This window comes from Pelodiscus sinensis, chromosome 23 (assembly GCF_049634645.1).
Source record: "Pelodiscus sinensis isolate JC-2024 chromosome 23, ASM4963464v1, whole genome shotgun sequence".
Taxonomy (NCBI): Eukaryota; Metazoa; Chordata; order Testudines; family Trionychidae; genus Pelodiscus; species Pelodiscus sinensis.
The window spans coordinates 5,027,440-5,052,130 of NC_134733.1; the positions used below are offsets into that span (position 1 = coordinate 5,027,440).

Consider the following 24,691-nt stretch of genomic DNA (forward strand, 5'->3'; position numbering starts at 1 on the left):
CCTTGCTGCCCAGCCCTCTGGGGGGGGTGTACCCGACACGGCCCCCTGTGCCTGGCCCTCTGCACGGCCAGCTCCGCGGGGCACTCACGGGATGACGAACTCCTGGATGTTGCTGACGATCTGCTTCCCCACCATGATGATGAACAGCTGCTGCGCCAGTTCGATCAGGCACCCCCCGGGGCCGCACTGTGGGAGCCAGGAGCACCCGGTGACTCGGGGTTCGCTCAGCCTGCCCTTCCCCTGCACAGAGCGGCCCAGCCAGACCCTGCCTAGGGGGAGAGACTGGCCCTTGGGAGATCCAGCCCCACATGCTCCCAGCGCTGGCCAGACCAGCTTCGCACAGGGCTTGTGTGGTCTCTCCTGCCCATCCAGGCCTGGATCCCGTCTCTGCGAGGGACCTGCCAGATGCAACGCAGCAATGATCTGCCCCAGGCGGAACGGCCTGCCCGGCCCAGGCAGCATCAGGGAAACCCAGCAGGCCCCTGAGCCCACAGTGGCCAGAGAACAGAGGAGCATCTCTGAAGGGCTGGGGGGCGTGGGGGGACCCCGAGAGAGCTGGGAGTCTGGCTGATAGAGGACAAGCCATGGAAGCTCTCTGGCGTGGGGACTGGTTGTTTGTACAGCACCTAGCATCAGGGGGTCGTAGGTCCTAGCTGGGGCTCCCTGGGGTTTCCTGCCCCCGAGACTCACCTCCTCGTTCCTCAGGCCAAGCAGCGTGCCGTACTGCCCGGGGTACCCCACGAACCTGCGGGGACAGGAGACGCCCGGTCAGCCATGTCTCTCGTCCACGGCAGGCATCGGCTTGCTCCTTCCTCGCTGTGCCTAACCACTGGGGCAGACTGCCGAGGGGGCGGGGCTTCTGTCTCCCAGCCAGCCGGGAAGACGCGTTAGCCACGCCCAGCACAGACGACCCAGCAGCCCCCTATGGTCCCACAGCTCCTTGCGCTCTCCCAGGCTGTCCCACACGTGGAGCCCCCCGGCGCCAGCAGACCCAGAGCAGCGTGGGAGGGCAGGGCCTGGGCGTGCGGGGTCAGACCCAGCGAAGGAGCTGCCAGTCCCTGCGGCTCTTTCTGACCCACGCGGCCTCCTCTCTTGCAGGGCGGCCCCCTTCCACCTTGCCTGAGTCCTGCCCTCACCTGAACCCTGTGACATGCCCAGGGGGTCAGGCACGGCTCTGTGCCCGGCCGTGGGGCTGGGGTCAGGCTCGGCTCTGTGCCCGGCCGTGGGGCTGGGGTCAGGCTCGGCTCTGTGCCCGGCCGTGGGGCTGGGGTCAGGCACGGCTCTGTGCCCAGCCGTGGGGCTGGGGTCAGGCTCGGCTCTGTGCCCAGCCGTGGGGCTGGGGTCAGGCTCGGCTCTGTGCCCGGCCGTGGGGCTGGGGTCAGGCACGGCTCTGTGCCCGGCCGTGGGGCTGGGGTCAGGCACGGCTCTGTGCCCGGCCGTGGGGCTGGGGTCAGGCTCGGCTCTGTGCCCGGCCGTGGGGCTGGGGTCAGGCTCGGCTCTGTGCCCGGCCGTGGGGCTGGGGTCAGGCTCGGCTCTGTGCCCGGCCGTGGGGCTGGGGTCAGGCTCGGCTCTGTGCCCGGCCGTGGGGCTGGGGTCAGGCACGGCTCTGTGCCCGGCCGTGGGGCTGGGGTCAGGCACGGCTCTGTGCCCGGCCGTGGGGCTGGGGTCAGGCACGGCTCTGTGCCCGGCCGTGGGGCTGGGGTCAGGCTCGCCTCTGTGCCCGGCCGTGGGGCTGGGGTCAGGCTCGGCTCTGTGCCCGGCCGTGGGGCTGGAAGGGCTCCCCAGGTGGGAGGTTTAAGCCCAGCAGTTCCCGCCCCCCCAATGAAGGAGGTTTTGCCTGGGTCTGTGACTGCAGGGGCTGGGTCCAGGTTGTGGGTTTGACTCCTGGGGCAGAAGGGGAGGGCAGGTTTCTGGTTTGTCAGTTCCCAGCCCTCCTGCAATGGGACCCTGAAATCTGGCCCCGCACGCCGGAGCTTGGGGATTGTTTACACGTAAATCGGCTGCTAAGTCATCTGCTCTGAAGAATTTCAGCTGCAGCCTCTCTGAGCCAGCCCCCCGGGATCCGAGCCGCTTTCAGATTGGGGGGGGCTTCTAGTGTATGAATAATAAACGGGGATCCCAGCAACCACTGCCAGGAGCCTCCGGAAGAGGGCGGAGCCGTTTCATGCGGGCGAGGGGGGCGATGGACTCAATGGGGCATTCAGAACCCTGGCCCCGGGGGAATCTCCAGGCCCACAGCAGGATGGTGGGTCCCTTGTGCAGGGGCGGGTGCAGACCTCGGGCACAAGGGTCCCAGGCATGGCTGGGACAACCCAGCGAGGAGTCATGTCGGCCTGTTCGTGCTCCCGGAGAACCCACGTCGTTCCTGCCCGGCTGCTCAGTGCGCACCTTGGATCTGGTCTCTCCCAGCACAGGATGTGGCTGACCGGGGGGGCTGGCAGGTATCTCCAAGGGGGGGCATCAAAATCAGCCCCCCTTCGCAGAACCGCTCTTCACAACCACCGTGCAATATGCTCATGGCTCACGGAAGCGTGCCTTCCACGGGAAGGGCGTGCACACTTCCACGTGCACCCACACTGGCCACCTGTACTGATGCACACGTGTCCGCCACGTCGGTGCAGTGGTGAGTGGCACCGCTCCTAGCCCCCCATGACCGAGAAGCTGCAGCCACGGAGCCCCCAGCCGGCCTGCCTCCCACGTGATTGCCCACCATCCCGACCCCTTGCCCACGCAGCTGGGAGCAGCACCACGGCTCGCACCTGCCTTTGAAGAAGGCCACGTAGAAGGGGGAGGAGTAGAAGTTGACGAACTGAAAGATGAAGACTTTGAAGGTGAAGGCGTCCTCGTGCAGGGTTTGGGTCCGGTGCATCTCTGCGGAGGGGACACAAGAAGGCAGCATCAGCAAGTCACAGCTCCGGCCCGGGGGCCACGGGAGCCGGCGCTGCTCCCTAGGGGGGCTATAGGAGGGAGCGTCAGTTCCCACCCAGGCGGCTCCCCTGCTATGAAGGACCCCTCACACCACATCTGAGCCACCCCCAGGCTCCCCCCAGACCAGGGGCGCTGACAGACCAGGGCCAGACCGTACAGGATTTCGCCTACGGTCTCCGGGCTGAGCCAACCCCAGGACCAATACACGTCCACCCAGAACCCCAGGCCAGGAGCCGGGTGTTTCCCCCATCGGTGACCGGTGCGTGTCAGAGGGTAACAGTCTACTCTGGCGGCAGGTTCTGGAGTCGCTCCTTTAGCTCAAGTGGGAACGGCGCTTAGGTGCGGCAATCCCCCTGGACAACCGTGATGGGATGGTGGTTACAGTCGGCAACTGGGGGACTCGAACACCTATTGCACGAGGGTCTCTCTGCAGCCGGGCCCTGAGCGATAGGCACTCTGAGCTGACCAGGCTGTGCAGGAGCCAGGCGCTGGCAGGTCCCCAGCAGCGCCCTGCCCAGACCAGTGGAAAATGCACCAGCCAGTCACAAACTGCCCACTGGTGACCTGTGGAATGTCCCTGGGGACCGTCCGAGGTCTCTGTAGCCGGCCAGGCCTGGGGTGAAGGAACCACATTCGTTTCAGTGAAGTTTGGCTCGGCCCCGTCACGCCCACCTGGCGCGGCAGGCACCAGGGGGCCAAGGCCAGGACGTGCCAGCCCGTGGCTCAGGGCAGGGCGCCCCTCAGAGCTCGCCCTGAGCAGCGAGTCTAAGGGTGGCACCGTCCCACTAAGAGCAGGTCGCTCCTGCCCTGCACACGGGTCCGGGCTGGACCGCGGCGGAGGCCCCTGCAGGACACGGAGCAGACACACCGCCACGGGTTTCTCCTACCTACCCCACCGGGTGAGCTTCTCCGCCAGCGAGGTGTAGACCTGGCTCATGAGGAGGATCAGCGCCAGGTTCACCAGGGTGCTGCTGATGTTCGCTATGTTCCCCGCCTGCAAAACAGCGAGACAAGCAACGCGCTCCCCGAGTCGCCCTTCCCCCGGCTCCGGGCCAGCGCCAGCCCCCAAAGGCGCTCAGGGCGCTAGCTCTATTCTACGGTCGGGGGAAGGCAGGCGCCCTGCCTCGAGGTCTGCAGGCAAGCCAGGAACAGAACCGGCTGTCCGGCGCTCTAGCCCCACAGCCCGGCCCCGGGGCCGGCTGAGCCCTGGTGTTCCGGGTGCACAATCCCAGCATTTGCCGCCTGAGGAGCTGCCCTCTGCAGGGAGGTGCCCAGCACTTGACTCCTGGCACTGGGGAAAGCAGAGCTCGCCGTGCCCCATGCACAGCCGGATGGCGCCAGCCGGGCAGGACTCCCGCAGCGCACAGGACTCACCTGGGTCATGAGAACGGCATTGCCCGTGTGGTACATCACCACGCTGACGATGCCCCGGTACATGATCACGGAGACTAGGAAGATCATCACCACACACAGCTGGGGGACAAGAGGAAGCCCAGGGTGTCGGCCGTGGGCGGGACAGCCCGGTGCTGGGCGTGGGGAGTGGGTGGCACACAGAGGGGGGAACGCCCCCAGCAAGGCACAGGCGTTGAGCCCCCTGAATGTCCAATGCCCGGGACCTGAAGGGTCTCCGGGGCCAGGCCTGGTGTCCAAACTCGGGGAGGAGGTTGTTCGCACCCCCGTGGGTCTCAGCCCAGCTTTGGGGGCTCCCTGTGACTCTGCCAGGCCCCTTCCTGTGCTTGTGGGGGACGGAGCCCGCCCCAGCTGGCGGAAGGAGAACAGGGGTCCCCTAGAGATGGACAGTCCACCCTTCCCACCTGCGCCAGGGGCTCCGTCAGGGGGCCCGTCAGCAGAGCGGCTCCTGCTGGGGGAAGCCGGAAGTGACACCAGACCCGGGTGCTGTCCATCCCAGCCACCCGTCAGCTCTAGCCCACCTGCTCACGTCTCCCTCCCGCGCAGGCAGGGGTCCCCGCCCTGCTCCTTACCATGATGACCATGGCCATGGAGCCCGTCAGGATGCGGGACAGGCGGTCCCGCTCGGGGAAGTACGGCTCCTTGAGCCCCGTGATGGGGTTCTGCTCCATCCGCGGGGCCATGGCAGCGAACTCGGGCCTGGGCCGCTCCTGCCGGAGGGGAAACGGAGCCGGGGGAGAGTCAGCCCCCCCCACCTGGCGAGTTACCCCCTCCCAGGGCCCCCCGCTGGGCCCTTCTGGACAGCTGGTGCCCGCAGGTGTGCCCGTGCCCTGCCACCTCCCGGTCTCCTGGAGCTCTGGGGTGGGGGCCCTGCTGTGGGAGGGCAAGTGACTTCAACGGGGCACCCCTGGGAAGGCTAAATCAATGGGCCAGACGAGCTGCAGCCGGTTCCCCAGGAAATCTCTAGGAGGAGGCAGCTGCTCCGAAGTTCGCGTTTGAGTGCGTTGCCTGCAGGGCATTTCTGGCCACTGGGCCCTTGCCAGGGGCTCTGCAGAGACCTGGAGGGCAAAGGGGTGACTCAAACAGCCAGGGGGAGGCAAGTTGTGCGGCGCTTGGGGCTCCCTGGGTGGGGCTGCAGGACGAGCCGTCAGCCAGAGCTGGGACGAGCAGGGGCAGCTCTGCTCGGCTGCGGAGCACGTGCGCAGGCTCCGGCGTTTCAGAGCGTTTCTCTGCGAAGCGTCGGCCGGGCAGATCGGTGCTGGCCCAGGAGCTGTGCGTGGCCCCGTGGGACTGGGGCAAGGGGCCCGTCGCAGCCTCTGGGGGGGAGCAAAGTGCCCACGTGGCCACCTGCCAGCCGGCCTTGCGGGTGACAGCGCGAGAAGGGGGCTGCACCGCCTGGACATACCCCGGGCAGCAGGGAGAGAGGGGCAGGTCTCTGCCTGGGAGAGGGGCGGCTGGGTCAGGACTGGCCTCTGCTTGGGCAGGTCTCGTTCCCTGCCCCCTCCGGCCCGCAAGCGGCCTGACGCCGGCTGGGCAGAGCCAGCCAGGGGATCCCACCTGCTCCTCCTGGAAGTCCAGGCAGTCCCAGTGGTGCGCCAGCGTGGCGCTCGTCCTCTTCCAGTGCTCCAGGAAGGTCACGGCCCAGAAGGACATGAAGACGCTGAAGAAAACCGTCCCGGGGTGGTCGAACAGGTACCCGACCTGCGGGGGCAGAGCACAGAGGGGCTGCCCGGCCTCCTCACCAGGTGCAGACACCCTCCCCCCCGCACGTGCCCTTCCGTCCTCACCGCCCCAATTCACACCTCTGGGCCCCCCCCACGTGCCCTTCCGTCCTCACCGCCCCAATTCACACCTCTGCCCCCCCGCACGTGCCCTTCCGTCCTCACCACCCCAATTCACACCTCTGGGCCCCCCCTACGTGCCCTTCCGTCCTCACCACCCCAATTCACACCTCTGGGCCCCCCCTACGTGCCCTTCCGTCCTCACCACCCCAATTCACACCTCTGCCCCCCCGCACGTGCCCTTCCATCCTCACCACCCCAATTCACACCTCTGCCCCCCCGCACGTGCCCTTCCGTCCTCACCACCCCAATTCACACCTCTCCCCCCTGCACGTGCCCTTCCGTCCTCACCACCCCAATTCACACCTCTGCCCCCCCGCACGTGCCCTTCCGTCCTCACCACCCCAATTCACACCTCTGCCCCCCCGCACGTGCCCTTCCATCCTCACCACCCCAATTCACACCTCTGCTCCCCCGCACGTGCCCTTCCATCCTCACCACCCCAATTCACACCTCTGCCCCCCCCCCGCACGTGCCCTTCCATCCTCACCACCCCAATTCACACCTCTGGCCCCGCTCCCGCCCATGCCTCCTCCTGGCCCAGGGGAGCTGGATGCGCTCCTGGAACTGGCGCCACCTCACCCGAGAACAGCCCAGCCCTCGCTCCATTTCCTGCAGCGCCTGCTCCTGGGAGATGCTGGCAGCGGCGTAGCCAGGTGCTCGGCTGGACTCAGAGCTCCTGCACCCTGCAGTGCCTCCTCAGAGCCAGCAGGGGGTGCTCCAAACTCCAGTTCTATGGGCCCTGCCTGCCTCAGCCCCCCAGCAGCCTCCTCTTACCTTAGCCATGGGGCAGATCTCCGAGATGTTCCAGGTCTGACACGTGTCGCACAGTGGACACATGAGGAACTGGCCTCCGCTCTCGCAGATCTCCTGCCTGGGGAGAGCGAGCACAGGGCTGGCTTAGCAGGGCACGGCTCCGGAGGAGACACTCGAGGCTCGCACGTCACCTACCCGACCTTCGCGACATAGCCTCACACACGTGCACGGTACCCACACGCACCGCCACGTGTGCGCATACCAGCATGTGCATGTGTGGGCACAGACACTCCTGTTCGTGCAGTGTCACTATCATCAGGGAACGTCAAAACCTGGGGTAGACTAGTGGAACATGCCCCAAACGCCCCTGCAGCGTCTGACCCGGACTTGCTTGGGCCGAGACCAGCCAACATCTGGCAATATCCACCCCAGAGGTGGAGCTTAGGTTCGTCAGGCTTGCTATCATCCCACAGAGGCGTCCATCTGTCCATCCACCTGTCTGCCCATCCACACATCTCTCATCCACCCCCCATCTGTCCAAACTTCCTCCCATCTGTCCATCCCTCATCCACCCATGCACCCATCCATCAACACAGCCAACATCCATCCACCTACCCAATCATCCAAACATCCTCCCGCCCGTCCATCCATCATCCACTCACACAGCCACCCTTCCGTCCAGAAACACACCCATCATCTATCCGCCCACCCTCCCACCCGTCCCTCCATCATCCACCTGCACACCCACCAATCCGCCCAGCCAGCCATAGAACCCTAGAATTGGAAAGGACCTTGAGAGGTCAAGTCCAGTCCTCTGCCCTCACGGCAGGACCAAGAACCATAGATCATCCCTGACAGGTGTTTGTCTAACCTGCTCTTAAATATCTCCAGTGATGGAGATTCCACAACCTCCCTGGGCAATTTGTTTCAGTGTTTAATCAGCCTGACTGGTAGGATTTTTTTCTTAATGTCCAACCTAAACCTCCCTGGCTGCAGTTTAAGCCCATTGCTTTTTGTCCTATCAGAGGCCAAGGAGAACAAGTTTTCTCCCTTCGTGTGATGCCCTTTTAGGTATTTCATAAGATGCTATCGTCCCCTCTCAGTCTTCTCCTTTCCAAACTCAACAAGCCCAATTCTTTCCCTCGCAGGTCGTGTTCTCTAGACCTTTCATCATTCTGTTGCTCTTCTCTGGCCCCTCTCCGCTTTCTGCGTGTCTTTCTTGAAACGTGGTGCCCAGAACTGGACACAAGCTGAGGTCTAATCAGCACAGAGCAGGGCGGAAGAACGACTTCTCGTGTCTTGCTCACAACACTCCTGTTCGTGCATCCTAGCATCATGGCTGCATTTTATAGCTGCCCAACTACCCGCCATCCTCCCACCTGGCCCCCAATAATCCATTGTCCCCTTACCCACCCATCCACCACCTCCCTACCCATCCTTCCAGCCCTTCCCCATGTCCCAGAGCACCCTCCCTGTTTCGTAACCCTTCCTCCTCTCTTCGGACAGCCGGGACCCTGGGGCTTTTGCTAGGCTTGGGAGTGGAGACTGACAGTAGCCCCCCTCATGATGCCCCCACATTTTGTGGAAGCTGTGGTTGTTTTCCATTCAGGAAGGGGCAATGGAAGTGGCTGGCTGGGAACACGCCCCACGCCTCGGCAGCATGAGGCCCGGCCAGCCGCCCTGCAGCACGGGGCGTCGCGGCTTGCCGGCTGCGCGCTGCGGTCCAGGCGGCAGGGGGCAGCCTGGGAATTACTGATCTGCGCCCACGGGCCGGGCTCACCATGCCCAGGGCAAGCAGAGGAGTTAGGCCTGGGGACGGCGCTCGCCAGCCCCCACCTCCCACTGCTGCACGTGGGGCCCCTCGGCTCCCCCCCAAGGCTGGGGAGAGTCCGATGTGGTGTGAGGCCGGACGCTGGGGGGGATAGGATGGCAGCTGTTGTCCTCACTCACCCCCCCCCAAACCCAGCCCCACAGACTCACGCTGGTGTGTTGGTTCCCATGGTAACCAGGCCTGCCAGGAAGACCACGGTGCCCACGGCCGCGGCGGGGAGCAGCCAGGCTGTGTAGAACCCTGCAGAGGGGACGGGCACGTGAGACCAGCCCACGGGGCACGTGAGACCCCCCCTCCTTCCCCGCCCCACTGAGGGTGGTGCACCAAGCTTCTTCACTGACTGACTCCCTGTGGGCTTGGGGCAAGTCCCTCCCCCACCCGTGCCTCAGTTTCTCCAGCTGCACAATGCAGACAATGATCCCCCTCCCCCACCTGGCAGAGCGGGGGCAGGACTACGGCTCTTGCAGACCCACCCATGGCACCTCACTCACCCCCTCCCAACCCGCGCCCATCAGTGCCCCCCGAAGCAGGATGGCAGGGGGCTGGGGCAGCGCACTGGTACTGAGCAGCAGCGCCAAGGGGGGGAGCCAGGAGAACAGCCCACATGGTCCTGCCCCACGGCTCTTTCCACACCAGTCGGGCAGCCAGGCCAGGGTGCCGAGAGCCCCGGGCGGTGCCCGCGGGCAGCCGGGGGAAGCCCTGGGGCTGCCTGTGTCCAGCAGGCTCCGGGAACAATCCCCTTGGCTCCCATCCCAGGCTCTGTGCCGGCCGGGGGCCGAGCACTCACCCAGCCAGGCGAAGTAGATGGCGATTTTCTCCCCGAAGTACTCGCGGACGTGGTCCAGGGGCTGGTACCGGCACCAGCAGCCCCACCGGGCCCAGAAGCGGTAGAGGACCTGGCGCGGGTTCAGGGCTTCGGCCGGGGCCTCGCACTCGGGCATCTCGAAGGGGCCCTGGGGCAAGACAACGGGGAGCGAGGCCATCGGCCACCTGCACAGCGAGGGGATGGGCAGGGCCTCTGGGGGCCGGCGGCAGGGCTGGCAACGGCCGCCCAGGGCCCCAGCACCTGCTGAGAGGCCACAGGGACCAGCCAGGACCTGCGGAACCAGCCCAGCTCCGAGGGGCTCCCTCCCCAGGTCCCCCCCCCAGCCCAGCTCCGGGGGGCTCCCTCCCCAGGTCCCCCCCAGCCCAGCTCCGGGGGGCTCCCTCCCCAGGTCCCCCCTAGCACAGCTCCGAGGGGCTCCCTCCCCAGGTCCCCCCCTAGCCGAGCTCCGGGGGGCTCCCTCCCCAGGTCCCCCCCAGCCCAGCTCCGAGGGGCTCCCTCCCCAGGTCCCCCCCTAGCCGAGCTCCGGGGGGCTCCCTCCCCAGGTCCCCCCCAGCCCAGCTCCGAGGGGCTCCCTCCCCAGGTCCCCCCTAGCCGAGCTCCGGGGGGCTCCCTCCCCAGGTCCCCCCCGGCCAAGCTCCGAGGGGCTCCCTCCCCAGGTCCCCCCTAGCTCAGCTCCAGGGGGCTCCCTCCCCAGTTCCCCCAGCCCAGCTCCCGGGGGGCTCCCTCCCCAGGTCCCCCCCAGACCAGCTCCCGGGGGGCTCCCTCCTCAGGTCCCCCCTAGCTCAGCTCCGGGGGGCTCCCTCCCCAGTTCCCCCCTAGCCCAGCTCCCGGGGGGCTCCCTCCCCAGTTCCCCCCTAGCTCAGCTCCGGGGGGCTCCCTCCCCAGTTCCCCCCTAGCCCAGCTCCCGGGGGGCTCCCCCCCCAGTTCCCCCCCAGCCCAGCTCCCGGGGGGCTCCCTCCCCAGTTCCCCCCCAGCCCAGCTCCGGGGGGCTCCCTCCCCCCACCTGGCCTTGCGGCCCCCCGGCAGGGCCTACCTCGTGCAGCGGGAAGGCGGCGGCATACACCCCCTCGTTCAGCAGCCGGTCGATCCCGATCTCGGCGCATTTCCGCTTCCCGTAGACGGTGCGAGCCAGGATCTCGTAGACCTGCCGACCCAGGGGCCCGGCGCCATCAGCTGAGCCCACCCTGGCCACACAGAGCAGGAACCAGCCAGCCCCAGCTCGGAGCAGCCCTGCAGAGCTCACACACCCGGGGCTAGCGCCAGGGCCTGGGGTGCTAACGGGAGCCTTCGCCTGGACCGATCCCGCCCAGCCCACAGCTCTCACGGCCCCATGCTCCCTGTGGCCCAGGCTAGATGCCACACAGGGCAGAAGGAGCCTTCCTGACCCTTCCCCAGGCTGCCAGCCTTGCCCTGGAGCCTGCGATTGGATTGGAGCCTGTTGCTGGAGCTCGCGTTTCCCACCGGCTGCGGGGCCCCCAGAGGCTGGGGCCCGGGGGTTAAACTGATGCATTGAAGAGCTGGGGGATCCGGCCTCCCGCCACGTGTCGGGTCTCCAGAGTGCAACTGGCCAGACCCAGGCCTGCGTCCCCAATGGAGCTGCTGAGCTCCTGCTGCCGGCATGGCTGGGGCAGATCAGCTGGGAGGGGGGCAGGCCCTGAGGCCTCCCCAGGCTCCCCCACCTACTTACGATGCGCTGCCTCTGCGTGTGGGTGAAGTAGGAGTCCCGGGAGTCGCTGCCCAGGAACCTGCGGAGGAAACAAGCGAGTGCACTCGGGCCAGGGGAAGGGAGAGCGACCAGGGTGCTGCCTGGAACCGGGGTCCTTGGCCCTGGGGTCTCTGCTGCCTCCGGCGCCTGCCCGAGCCGGGAGACAGGAACTCCCGGGCGCCCTGCTTGGTGATGGCCTCGCTCCAGCACCCTCGAGAGGATCCCGCGGGCAACCGGGCCCCCTGCCATTGGGTATATGAGCGTCTTCCGCAGCGTGGGTAGCAGGAAGGGTGGCCCAGTGGTCAGGGCAGCGTGGGGCCCACGAGGGCTGCTCTGGAGCAGACGCCCTGTGACCCTGGGCATGCCAGTGTCTCTGGTCTCCGGGCCCTCGCCCAATAGGGCTGCCAGGGGTGTGAGGATAAACCCAGCCCGCTGCCTGCCACCAAGGACCTGTGAGTCAACCCCCCGCCCCCAGGGATGGGTGGATCCATTCCTGACCCTGCCAGGTGTCCCACAGAGCGAGAGCCAGCAGGGGAAGGGGCCAGGCCTGGCGCTGCTGCCTCCGTGGGAGTGGCGGGGTCAGGCAGGCTCCGCCGGCCTGCTAAGAGCCCGTCGGCGGGTGACTCTGATGCCCAGTCCCTCTGGCTACGTCTACGCTGCAGCCTTTTGCCGGCAGAGCGTATGCTAATGAGGCGCTCATTAGCATTTGTCGCGCCGTCATTTGCATAAGCTCTGCCCCTGCTTTTTGAGCACAAAACCAAGCAGCGTGGACGGGCCCGTTTTGCACAAAAGGGGTTTTTTGTGGGTCCCTTTTTTGAGGCTCTTGCGCAAAGGGGGGGGGTTGTGCAAAACGGACCCGTCGACACGGCTTGTTTTTGCACAAAAACCTTGTGCGCAAAAAGCATCGGCAGAGAATATGCAAATGACGGCGCGACAAATGCTAATGAGCGCTTCATTAGCATACGCTCTGCCGGCAAAAGGCTGCAGCGTAGACGTAGCCTCTGTGTCGAGGGCTGGACGATCTCTCCCCGGGCTGGGCACCTGGGGCTCGGACGGGCTGCAGGCATCCGAGGCAGGGGAACGCGTGACCTGCCCAAACCGCCAGGCACAGCCCTGCCTATACCCGCCCCCAGAGCGCCTATCGGGGGCAGAGTGGTGCTGGGGGCGGGGCCTGGACAGAAGGGGCGGGGTTGTGGGCGGGGCTGGGGAGCTTGTCTCCTCTTCGCCCACCGCATTGTGTGTGCGATGGCTCAGGGACATTGGCGGTACAGCGGCATCAGCAGAGCGCTGTGCGTTTGGCTGGCTGGCATGCTAGGTACACACTGTACCGTGCCACCTGGCGTGGTGTCTTGGATGGCCCAGGGCTGGGATGGCAGGGGGCCGCCGGTCGGGGTCGAAGGTGGAAACCGTCAATTTCACCCACAAGCGGGAGTGGCAGAAGGCTGCTGCCCAGCCCCCCACACTGTCCCTCCCCTTGAGGCCTCGCCCCTAGGCTGCCCCTTCTCCCAACCCCCCATCCTCACCCCGCCTCTTCACTCCAAGACCCCCTCCCCCGCTCACTCCTCTCCACCCCTGCCCCCCGATTCTTGCCCTTATGACCAATACAATGGCCCCTGACCTCCTCCAGGAACTCGTGGGCACGGGGGGGGGGTCCCCGAGCCCCCTCCCACAGGGCCAGGTAGGACGACCCTGCCCCCTGGCCCTGACTCACTTGTCCAGCTTGGACCTGCGGAAGGCGCAGGTGTAATAGTCCGCCGGCTTGTTGGGGACGTGCTGATACAGCGCATTGGGGACGTGCAGCCTCCTCAGGAGCTCGGCAGAGCTGTTCCGGTCCGGGTTGGGCTGGGCCTGTGGTTGGCAGAGCATGTCAGGGCCGGGGCGGCCGGAAACCTCCCAGACACGGGGCTTGGGAAACCTTGGTCCCTCTGCTGCTCCCGGGCGGGAGATGGGGGAGGACTAGCAGAGCTGGTGGGGCTGGAATAGCAGGGGGTGCGGGCCGGGACTGAGGGGCACTGGCAGAGCTGGGGAGGGGGAGGGGTGGTGGGCAAAGCTGCTGCTTAGGAAGGCAAACTCCCAAGCCTACCTCTTCCGCCTGTGTCCCTGCCCATACCCCCTGCTCTGCCCCCACTCTGCCCAAACCCCCCCCGCTCCCCACTGTCTCCCTTTTCTCCTTCTCCCCACTCCCTGCTGCCCCCTTCCAGCCAAATCCATGAACCCACATGAAGCAAATGGCATCTGACAGAAAGAAACACTCTTCTGCATTTTTTTTCCCCTAAAATAAATGGAGCATGTTTCCCACTGCCTGCCATGCAGAAGGTACCTATTTAAAAGCATTCAATTTGGGAATAAAAAATGTCCCTCACAGGGTTTTTTATATACCCTGAAGTTTGTCAGAGATTTATGTGCAAAAAAATGTGTAGTAAGGGCAAGCCAGCAATCTGCGGACAACAACGTGCTACGGTGGTCGATGTTCCGGAGTTCAATTTAGCGGGTCTAGTAAAGACCCGCTAAATTGAACGCTGAGGGTGCCCCTCTGGACGCTGGTATGCCTCAATTTGCGAGGAATAAGGGAAGTCGATGGGTGCTTTTGTTTCTGTCAACCTCACCTTGCGGAGACAGCGCCGAAGGTCGGATTAAGGTACGTTGACTCCAGCTATGCAGTTAACGTAGCTGGAGTTGTGTATCTTAATTCGGATTTGCAGGTAAGATAGACAAGGCCTAAAAGGTGACTGGGATAGGAGCGAAGGGAGAAAGATTAAATTTAGAGGGAGGGACAGAAAAGACAGGAGACTTTGGAACCAAGCTTTTTGTACTACAGTGATTAATGTTAAAAGGTGTATTTTAGATAAATCCTTCAATAGAGCACCCTTATTTAAAAAACTCTGACCGAAGAGCCAAGCGGTCAAGGCTAACGAGGAACGCTGAGATTATGCATTTAAATATCCATGCAAAGGATTTTTAGAGGTGGTTTTTTAATAATCTTCAGCAATGCACTAATGAAATATTGTGAAGCACGTTTGAAGCGGAGGTCTGTAGACGCGCATGTGCGGAGTAAATCTTGGCGTCCATAATGCACAACGGCTCGTCTGCAATTCCAGAAAGGAGGGCGCAGACATGTGGGAGCTGGCAAATGCCTGTTAAAAGGCTTCCTGCCCCCTCGAGTGGCTCGTTAACGGGATAAATGTTCTGCTAATGGCTCTGGCAAAGCTACTAGACCCAAGACTCGCCAGGCAGCCGCCATCTGGGGGAGCCTGCAGGAAGGGCCAGAGCAGGCGCAGGGAGACATGAGGGAGTGGCCACTAAGACCAGCGCCTCCCCTTGCCTCTCAGCCACGGCGCCTGGGGGACTGGGACAGCAGGGGGGATGCGAGTGGGGCCTGAGGGGCGAGAACAACGTGGGGCTGGGGGGAGGGACCCCGCACGCACCTGCAGGGGGGCTCGCAGGCACAGCTCCTCGGCGTAGTACACCAGCACGTCCCATGGGGCGCTCAGCTTCAGGTAGTGGATGCTCTTCCGCTCGCTCAGCGTCTCCTCCTGGGGGAAGCAGCAGGGACCGGACGGGGAGCTCCGGGGGCAGAGCAGCATGTGCCCCACCTGGGGCAGCTCCAGGCCGCAGCCTCCCAATGCCCGGTCACCCCCAGCCAGGACGTGGGGGGCTGGGGCCCGGAGGAGGGAGGGAAACGGCAGGGGACTGAGGCCTGGAGCCCGAGGCAGAGGGATGTGGGGGGGTGAGGGCCCTGGGGAAGGGACATGGCAGGGGCCTGGGGAGAGGGAGGTCCATTCTGGGAATCCAGAGAGGAAGGGGCGTGACAGGGGCTGGGGAGCAGGGTAGGGGCCTGGGGTTGCCAGGGGTCCAGTCTCCAGCTGAAAAGAGAAGCGGGCAGGGCCCGGTCAGCCATGCAGGGCCAGCCGGCTGCGGGCAGGAAGAGCTGCTGCTGCTGCTCCCCCAGCCCGCGGGAGGGAACTGACTGGCACCTGGATGGGACCCCGGCGGGGGGAATCCTGTCTGCCCCCCCATTGTGCCTGGATTTCCCCACTCTGATCCCTGCTCCAGGGACCCATCCCCCACCCCACTGTGCCTTGATTTCCCCCACCCGACCTCTTGCTCTGGGGCTTTGACTTCCCCCACCCCACTGTGCCAATTGGCCAGGTGGGCAGGCTCCACTCAGCTCCTCCCACCCTGGGTCTGCAGGTGGCGGGAGGGCAGACAGGAGGGGCAGAGCCTCAGAGGAAGGGGCAGGTAAGGGGGAGGAGCTGCGAGGGTTGGGGCAGGCGCATTTTGTTTTCAGGGACTAGAAAGAAGCTGGAAACCTTAGGAAGGATTGTGGCGAGGGCCAGGCCTGGAGGGGTGTGGGACATGGCAGGGCTCTGGGGATGGGGTGTGGGACGTGACAGGGCTCTGGGGATGGGGTGTGGGTCAAAGCAGGGCCCTGGGGATGGGACGTAGGATGTGGCAGGGTCTGGGGATGGGACGTGGGTCGAGGCAGGGTCTGGGGATGGGGCGTGGGATGTGGCAGGGCTCTGGGGATGGGGATGTGGGTCGAGGCAGGGTCTGGAGATGGGAACGTGGGACGTGGCAGGGTCTGGAGATGGGGATGTGGGACGTGGCAGGGTCTGGGGATGGGGACGTGGCAGGGTCTGGGGATGGGGACGTGGGATGTGGCAGGGTCTGGGGATGGGGATGTGGGACGTGGCAGGGTCTGGGGATGGGGACGTGGGATGTGGCAGGGTCTGGGGATGGGGATGTGGGACATGGCAGGGTCTGGGGATGGGGACGTGGGATGTGGCAGGGTCTGGGGATGGGGACGTGGGACGTGGCAGGGTCTGGGGATGGGGACGTGGGACGTGGCAGGGTCTGGGGATGGGGACGTGGGACGTGGCAGGGTCTAGGGATGGGGTATGGGATGTGGCAGGGTCTGGAGATGGGGACGTGGGATGTGGCAGGGTCTGGGGATGGGGGACGTGGCAGGGCCCTGGGGATGGAGGTGTGGGACGTGGCAGGGCTCTGGGGATGGGGCATGGCAGGGCCCTGGGGATGGGGGTGTGGGACGTGGCAGGGCTCTGGGGATGGGGCATGGCAGGGCCCTGGGGATGGAGGTGTGGGATGTGGCAGGGTCTGGGGATGGGGCGTGGCAGGGCCCTGGGGATGAGGGTGTGGGACGTGACAGGGCTCTGGGGATGGGGCGTGGGATGTGGCAGGGCCCTGGGGATGGGACGTGGGACGTGGCAGGGCCCTGGGGATGGGGCGTGGGACGTGGCAGGGCCCTGGGGATGGGGCGTGGGACGTGGCAGGGCCCTGGGGATGGGGGGTGGGACATGGCAGGGTCTGGGGATGGGGGTGGACGTGGCAGGGCCCTGGGGATGGGGGGTGGGACGTGGCAGGGCCCTGGGGATGGGGGGTGGGACATGGCAGGGCCCTGGGGATGGGGCGTGGGACATGGCAGGGTCTGGGGATGGGGGTGGACGTGGCAGGGCCCTGGGGATGGGGCGTGGGACGTGGCAGGGCCCTGGGAATGGGGCGTGGGACGTGGCAGGGCCCTGGGAATGGGGCGTGGGACGTGGCAGGGCCCTGGGGATGGGGCGTGGGACGTGGCAGGGCCCTGGGGATGGGGCGTGGGACGTGGCAGGCCCCTGGGGATGGGGGGTGGGACATGGCAGGGTCTGGGGATGGGGGTGGACGTGGCAGGGCCCTGGGGATGGGGCGTGGGACATGGCAGGGTCTGGGGATGGGGGTGGACGTGGCAGGGCCCTGGGGATGGGGCGTGGGACGTGGCAGGGCCCTGGGGATGGGGCGTGGGCCGTGGCAGGGCCCTGGGGATGGGGCGTGGGCCGTGGCAGGCTCTCATGGGCTCAGTCTCTCCCACTCACCTTCTCCATCAGGAGCCCGGCATTTCTTAGGTTGTTGAGGAATTTCCTCTGCCAGCGCTCGTGGCGCCCCCCTGGCCGGTCACCGCTGGCCTCAGGGCAGGGCAGCTTCCTCCTCCTCTTCTTCTTCGGGGGGCGCAGCTTCTCCTCCCAGACCAGCACGAAGTCTGCGGGGGAAGGACAGGGGCTGTGGCGTAGCCTGGCGCTGGGCCAGGGCGCAGCAGAGAAAATCTCGGTGACAATACGGCACCCGGACCACGCACGGGATGGAGCGCGGGGGGAACAGCCCTGAGGCCCTTAGAGTGGGGGGGTCTTACCCACGTGGTGCCCCCACCGCCCCCTGCTGGGAGGAATGTGACCCTCCCTCCAGCACATGCACCGGGGGCTCCCCACGGCTGGCGTGAGCAGAGATTGCCCTGGGGCTGCAGGGGGCCTGGCCTTGGGCCCTGGGGCAGACACCCGCGGGTGTGAGCAGGGTGCTGGGGAGGGAGGGCGCATCGTTGCCATAAGCGAGCAAAGGGCTGTGGGCCTGTCCGCTACTGCCCTGGGCAGGACGCAGCAGCCGGCGGAACTCTCTGCCCCAGGATGTGGCTGAAGAGAAGAGATTTAGTGCAGAACAAGGGGGGGGGCTGGGACGGGGAAGTGGAAGGACACGTCTCGCCTCTGCCACTGACCCCCGGGGAGAGTCACTTGCTCTCGTGTCCCTGTCTCGGCAATGAGCCTCTTTCTGCCCAGCCACCAGAACGGCTCGGAGGCCCATTGGCCCCCGGCAGAGGAGCCCCAAGATTGCAGAGGGCAGCGCCGGAGCGCGGATTAGAGACACCTGCACCCCCCGCCCACGGGAACGTGGCCAGCGCTGAGCTCCGGCGGCTGAAGCCTGCTGGGCTATTCCGAGAGGCTGGGCAGGCAGCCACCGCTCCCAGCGGGCTCCCCGTGGGGCACGTGGCCCCCCCAGACAGGCGCCGCCCGGGGGCAGGGCACGGGGCGCTCACCAATCTGGGTTTGCCCATCCCGGAAGCAGTTGCCCCTGGCGCTGGGGCCGTAGCCTCTGTCCCAGGGCACAAAGACGGGATCAGCCCCTTCCTCTTCATCCTGTGGCCGGGGGAAGCGCGACGGGTCAGAGCAGGACTGGGACTCCCCGAAACCACCGGCACATTCCTGGCTCCCATCTCGGGGGGGGGGGGCAGTGTGGGGGGAGAGTTCCCTGCTCAGGGAAATGGAGGAAGATTGTGCTCGCTAGAGACAGACATGCTGAGACAGCCCTTCCCGTGCCCCACGGTCCTGCCCCACAGCTACCCCAGCCGTGGGTTAACCCCACCCCAGCCCTTCCCGTGCCCCTCAGTCCTGCCCCACAGCTACCCCAGCCGTGGGTTAACCCCACCCCAGCCCTTCCCATGCCCCACGGTCCTGCCCCACAGCCCCACAGCTACCCCAGCCGTGGGTTAACCCCACCCCAGCCCTTCCCATGCCCCACGGTCCTGCCACACAGCCCCACAGCTACCCCAGCCGTGGGTTAACCCCACCCCCAGCCCTTCCCGTGCCCCTCAGTCCTGCCACACAGCCCCACAGCTACCCCAGCCGTGGGTTAACCCCACCCCAGCCCTTCCCATGCCCCACGGTCCTGCCCCACAGCCCCACAGCTACCCCAGCCGTGGGTTAACCCCACCCCAGCCCTTCCCGTGCCCCACGGTCCTGCCCCACAGCCCCACAGCTACCCCAGCCGTGGGTTAACCCCACCCCAGCCCTTCCCGTGCCCCACGGTCCTGCCCCACAGCCCCACAGCTACCCCAGCCGTGGGTTAACCCCACCCCAGCCCTTCCCATGCCCCACGGTCCTGCCCCACAGCCCCACAGCTACCCCAGCCGTGGGTTAACCCCACCCCAGCCCTTCCTGTGCCCCTCAGTCCTGCCCCACAGCCCACGGCTATCCCATCCCTAGGCTTCTGCTGCTCTGGGTCTGTTTCAAGTCTCCTCCACCTCAGGGACCCCGATTTCATTAGCGCAGGGGGGGATCGGCACATGGAAGAGCAAGAAACCAGCTTCCTGAGGATTCCCCCTGGGGCTGGGCTCAAATCAGGCAGCCCCTGGGCTGCGCACACACACACGCACACACGCGCACACGCACACACACACACACGCGCACACACACACACGCGCACACGCACACACACGCACACACGCGCACACACGCACTCCCCCCCACCCCCTCCTGCACCCGGTTCCCTGCCCCAAGCTCCCTTCTGCACCCAACCTCCGCCCCACAGCCCCCATCCCACCACAGCAAAGTGCTGCCCTTGACCACTTGCCAGGGCCCAGCCCCGCCGTGAACCCACCTCGCCCAGGGCAGCAGCAGGGCTGGGAGGTGCTTTGGGAATGAGGGGGGCTGGGCAGATCCAACTGCTGTTGCTCGCCCCCCTCCCCCCAAACTCCTGCAGGGATTCTACCGGCCGCCTTTGCAGCTCCGGCTGGGCCAGGCCCCACGAGGGAGATGCCCCGGGGATGCCCATGTGGAGCCATGGGGCTGTGGAGGCAGGCGCTTGGGAGCCCGGGGCCGCTCTCAGGGCAGCTGTCTAGGGGGTGTGGGGGCAGGGATGTTGACGGTGGCTGCTGGATCGGCCTGAGTGGCTCTTTCTGTTGGTGCTGCCGGCTGCTAGTGGGAACAGAGCCCCCAAGGGCCGGGGAGCCCGGCTCCCTCCCACAAGTGCGTCCGTCTGTCCGTCCGTCCACCCGCTGGGAAGAGCAGAGTCTGCAGGTAGGGTGGGCACTGGGGAGCCTGGGGGGAGGGGGCTCTGTTTCCAGATCCCCCCTCAGGCCCACAGAGGCCGTTGGGAGCTGTGGGGCACTTGGCAACGCCCCCGTGGCCTGTGCTGGGGGCACAGTTGGGACTGGGAGCCAGTAGCTGCCCCTGCAGTGATCCAGAGGAGTCTCTCCCAGCAGCACACCCTGCTCAGGGGGTGCACAAGCGCTCATGAGTGTGAGTCAGGGGGTTGCACAAATGCCCGTGAGCATGAGGCGGGGGGTGCACAAGCGCTCGTGAGTGCGAGGCAGGGGTGCACAAGCGCCAATGAGCGCGAGGGAGGGGGGTGCACAAGTGCCCATGAGCATGAGGTGGGGGGTGCACAAGTGCCCGTGAGCGTGAGGCAGGAGGGTGCACAAGTGCCCGTGAGCACGAGGCCGCAGTTGTACCAGGGCCACGAGTGAAACGAGTTTGTCAGTCTCAGCGCTGCCGCTGTCCAGCGCTGGGCTCCAGCCCCAGAACAGGAGCGTGTGGGCAGAGGGGCCTGGCACTAGGAGAGCCGGTGTGGGGCTGCAGACAGGGACTGTTCCAGCAGAGGAGTTTCTCGACTGGACGCCACCCCTGGCTGCCAGGCTGGGGCGTGGGGGCTGGGCCGCGTGAGCCGTGGATGCTCTGGACACACGAAACCAACTGCACCCTCACCTGGAACACAAGGAACCACCTCCCCCCCTCCCCGACCAGGCCCTGAGCCAGGCCACAGCAGCGAACACCCCCCGGCTGGCGACACCTGGGCCCTCCCTGGCCGTCTCGGGTGTTGTGCTGGGATTGGGGGAGCGGACCCCTCCTACGCAGCGGCCCGGCGCCGCCAGCAAGGCCCCGGTTATCCGCTCTCCCCGCGTGCCCCCGTACTCACGAAGCCGGCGGAGGGTGTCCCATTGTACGGGCTTCTGTCCAGGGCGATGAGCAGGCTGGTGTCCTGAGCGCCTGCCTCTGACCCCTTCTTCCGGATCATGGCACAAGGCCTGCACCGCCCCACTGCAGGGGAGCAAAGGGGGCCAGAGCGCAGGACCCAGGAGCTGCAGCCCCAGGGATGCACTGAGCAGGGCGGGGCCGGGAGGGCTCCTCTACTCCAGGGGCCCCGGGTCAAGGCAGCAGGTCTGCACCTGGGCGAGGGGTGACGGCAGGGCGGGGCGGAAGCAGCATCATTCCTAGTGAATCGGCAGCTGAGTTCGGACCCCCCTCCTGCCTGCGTGCACGCCCCCAGGAGCGTCTCCAGCAGGCGGGCCGGAGCTGCCAGGGGAACCGGTCCAGCGGCAGCAGCTGCCTGCCAGTGGCTGGTAATTATAGAGCTCCAATCAGTGCGGCGGGTAGGCTCTGCTGCTGGAGGAGGAGACTGGAGTGCGGGGAGGGGAGGCTACGTCAGGCAGGGAACAGCAGATGCGGCACTGTCTGTGCAAGGGCTGGAGAGACTCCGGGCCCCACGTCGCACGGGAGGGTCACGGGCAGTGAACGGCGCGTCAGGGAGGGAAGGGCTGCCGCCTGCCAGAATCGCACAACAACGTAAGGGCTTGTCCCCCTTCTACGGGCCGGAGGCAGCATCACCTAGGGGTTAGAGCCATGCTCAGCTGATGCCACGACAGCACCAGCCTGGAACAGTCCCCCCGCCCCCAGCCCTTTGCCAGGGCAGGAGCCCAAAGTGCAGCATATGCTTCATGAATTAGGCCTCACAACCCCTCTCCCCAGGAGGCAGAATCATCCCCTTCACAGGGAGGGAAACTGAGGCACGGCGTGGGCACCCGCCTCCATGGCAGGAAGCAGGCCGGTTCGCAGGCCAGTGCTCTGGCCACACACCGACGTGCCTCTCGCTCTAGCAGAGGGCCGGTTAGCAGAAGCCCTGCGGGGAGGGAAGGGGTTTGAACCTGTGGGTCAGCAGGGCCTGGACGGGTCTGTGCAAGGACAAGGGACAGGTCAGCGGCCCGGCCTGGGCTGCAGCTGCGTCAGTTGTGCTTCAAGAGAGGCCTCGGGGATAGAGTGCCCCCTGGGGAGCCGGCCACCCCACGGATGGAGCTGGCTCCCGCATTAGGAAGGCAGGATAAGGGACCCACTGAAGGGAGGGAGGGGAGGAGGGCTCTGGAGCGGCCATGGGGATTGGGGAGCGCAGGCAGCGTGGCAGCCTCTGAGCTGATGTTCTAGAAACGCTGCTCCACTGGGACCCCGGCCTAGCTGCCTTGAGGTTCAGTGTCGCGAAGGCCCTTCCCCAGCCTGCCCCCGCCCCGCCCTGCCAGGCTGCGTTTTCCACGGGGCTGCGGGAAACGGGCTTTCTGCAGAGGAGCCGTTCGAGGGATGACGTCAGTTCCAGCTCTCCGGAGCGCCCGTCTCTCGGCCTCTCGACCTGGTGCAAAGTCCCAGTCCCCCGGGGGGAGACATTAACTATTAAAGATGCTCCGTGAAAACCACGCGGAGAAGCCGCTGAACACAAGAGCGGAAGCAGCAGCTTTTAGAGCCAGGGAGGGAGGCGCGGAGGAATTTTGGCCTCCCCAAGGTGAATGAATCAATCTCTTCCCATCCCCCTCCACCAGGCGTTCTCCCACCCCAGTGTCGGGAAGAGCTGGCCGGTGCCTCTCGTTTCACAGGTCTCGGGCTTCGCTTCTGGGCGTGGCCCCGCAAGGATGCTTTGCACGCGGCCCGGGGCCTGCTTGACAGCAAGCAGCTGATGTTCCCCGGGGATGCGGAGCACTGCCCGGCTCTGATGCAGTGCTTGGCTCGGAGGCAGAGAGATCTGGAGTGATCCCCTAGCTCGGAGCTGCCCATGCACCCGTTGGCCCAGCATGGCCAGGCTGCATCGGGCTCGGCCCCTGCTGAAGAATGAGTTTGCCAAGTCCAGCCTCCCCCTACACCTGCTTTGTCTGTACAAAAAGGCACCTCCCTGTGCTCTGGCAAGTTCCTAGAATCCTAGAATTGGAAGAGACCTCAGGAGTCATCAAGTCCAGCCCCCTGCCCGAGCCAGGACCAATCCCAACTACATCAACCCAGTCAAGCCGAGACTTAAAACCCTCTAGGGATGGAGATTCCACCACCTTGCTAGGGAACCCAGCTCAGCGCTTCCCCACCCGCCTAGGGAAATAGCTTTTCCTAATCTCCAACCTAGACCTCCCCCACTGTAACTTGAGACCATTGCTCCTTGTTCTGCCATCTGCCACCACTGAGACCAGCCTCTCTCCATCCTCTTGGGAACCTCCCTTCAGGGAGTTGAAGGCTGCTCTCAAATCCCCCCTCACGCTTCTCTTCTGCAGACTAAATAGACCCAACTCCCTCAGTCTCCCTTCATAGGTCACGTGCTCCAGCCCTCTTAGCATTTTGTTCTCTGCTGGACCCTCTCCAATGCATCCACATCCTTTCTATAGTGAGGGGCCCAGAACTAGACACAATACTCCCGATGTGGCCTCACCAGAGCCGAATAAAGGGGAATAATCACTTCCCTAGATCTACTGGCAATGCTTCTCCTAATGCCCCCTAATATGCCATTAGCCATCTTGGCTACAAGGACACACTGTTGACTCCTATCCAGCTTCTCATCCACTGCGATCCCCACTGTTGCTCAGCCAGTCAGTCCCCAGCCTGTACCAATGTTTTGGATTCTTCCGTCCCAAGTGCAGGACTCTACACTTGTCCTTGTTGAACCTCATCAGATTTCTCTTGCCCCAAACCTCCAATCTGTCCAGGTCACTCTGGACCCTATCCCTGCCCTCCAGCATATCCACCTCTCCCCCTAGCTTAGCATCAGCTGCAAACGTGCTGAGGGTGAAATCCATCCTCTCATCCAAGTCATTAATAAAGATGTTGAACAAAACCGGCCCTAGAACCGATCCTTGGGGCACTCCGCTAGAAACCGACCGCCGACCTGACATCGAGCCGTTGATCACTACCGACTGGGCCCGACAGTCTAGCCAGCTTCTATCCACCTTACAGCCCATTTCTCCAATCCATACTTCCCTCGCTTGCTGACAAGAATATCGTGGGAGACCGCATCAAAAGCCTTGCTAAAGTCAAGGTCTATCGCATCTACCACCTTCCCCTGTCCACAGAGCCAGTTACCTCACGTTGAGGTTGAGAGTCATTGGCAGGGCTGGGCATGGGGAGCCTGGCCTGGCCCAGCCCACTCAGGTACCTGGGCAGAACTGGGAGGGAGCCAGGCCTGGAACAGCTGGGGGTGGTGGATCAGCAGAGCTGGGAGGAGCCCAGGACTGGCACAGCAGTGGGGGGGCTGCGGATCAGCTGCATCGGCAGCGTGACTGCGCCCCATCATCCAACGGTAATGGGCAAGCCCCTGGGGGATGGCAGCCAGGGGACAAAGGTGCCAGGAAACACACAGCCATACTCTTGCCATGGCAGCTCTGAGCCAGCTGGCCCGGGGCTGCCAGGGCCTCACGGGATTGCGCACGGCAGACTAATTGGCCACTGTGGGAACACTTCCCGCGTGTGTCTGCCTGCAGCTCCCGCCCCCTGCCCCCTGCCGTACAACACACGCCAGCCCTGTCACCCGTATCCATTGCTGCCTTCCTGGCTGCGCAGAGCTCTGGGCCATGGCACCAGCATGCCCTGCCCAAGCTACCATCTCCTGCGCTCTGCTCCCCGCCATCAAGCAGCAAAGCACCCAGCTCCTCCCCAGGAATGATCCTGCCAACAGCTGGGAAGGAGCCACAGGAGGGGTGGGTGGGCCAAGCTGGCAGCAACCAATGCGCCCTCTAATCTTTCCAGCCATGTGCAGAATAATGTTATGTGCACCAAGGCAGG

At 65.4% G+C, this 24,691-nt stretch overlaps 1 protein-coding gene across 3 annotated transcripts in view; it reads right to left on the bottom strand.

The window, feature by feature from the left end:
• LOC102447234 (anoctamin-7) overlaps positions 1-23,687 on the bottom strand; it is a 32,115-nt gene extending 8,428 nt beyond the window's left edge. The window contains exons 1-17 of one of the 3 annotated variants that reach the window (XM_075906377.1): positions 20,811-23,687; positions 18,154-18,253; positions 17,165-17,328; positions 14,723-14,830; positions 13,009-13,145; positions 11,280-11,337; positions 10,626-10,736; positions 9,554-9,719; positions 8,916-9,006; positions 6,957-7,053; positions 5,896-6,039; positions 4,911-5,048; positions 4,303-4,401; positions 3,820-3,922; positions 2,760-2,871; positions 691-745; positions 89-186 (exon numbers count right to left, since the gene is read on the bottom strand). In XM_075906377.1, the coding sequence (XP_075762492.1) occupies positions 89-186; positions 691-745; positions 2,760-2,871; positions 3,820-3,922; positions 4,303-4,401; positions 4,911-5,048; positions 5,896-6,039; positions 6,957-7,053; positions 8,916-9,006; positions 9,554-9,719; positions 10,626-10,736; positions 11,280-11,337; positions 13,009-13,145; positions 14,723-14,830; positions 17,165-17,328; positions 18,154-18,253; positions 20,811-20,909 (1,880 nt within the window). In that variant the 5' untranslated portion in view covers positions 20,910-23,687. The remainder of the gene's footprint in view (positions 1-88; positions 187-690; positions 746-2,759; positions 2,872-3,819; positions 3,923-4,302; positions 4,402-4,910; positions 5,049-5,895; positions 6,040-6,956; positions 7,054-8,915; positions 9,007-9,553; positions 9,720-10,625; positions 10,737-11,279; positions 11,338-13,008; positions 13,146-14,722; positions 14,831-17,164; positions 17,329-18,153; positions 18,254-20,810) is intronic. The other 2 variants (XM_075906378.1, XM_075906379.1) reach the window with 2 other exon arrangements.
• Between the last annotated feature and the right edge of the window lie 1,004 nt (positions 23,688-24,691).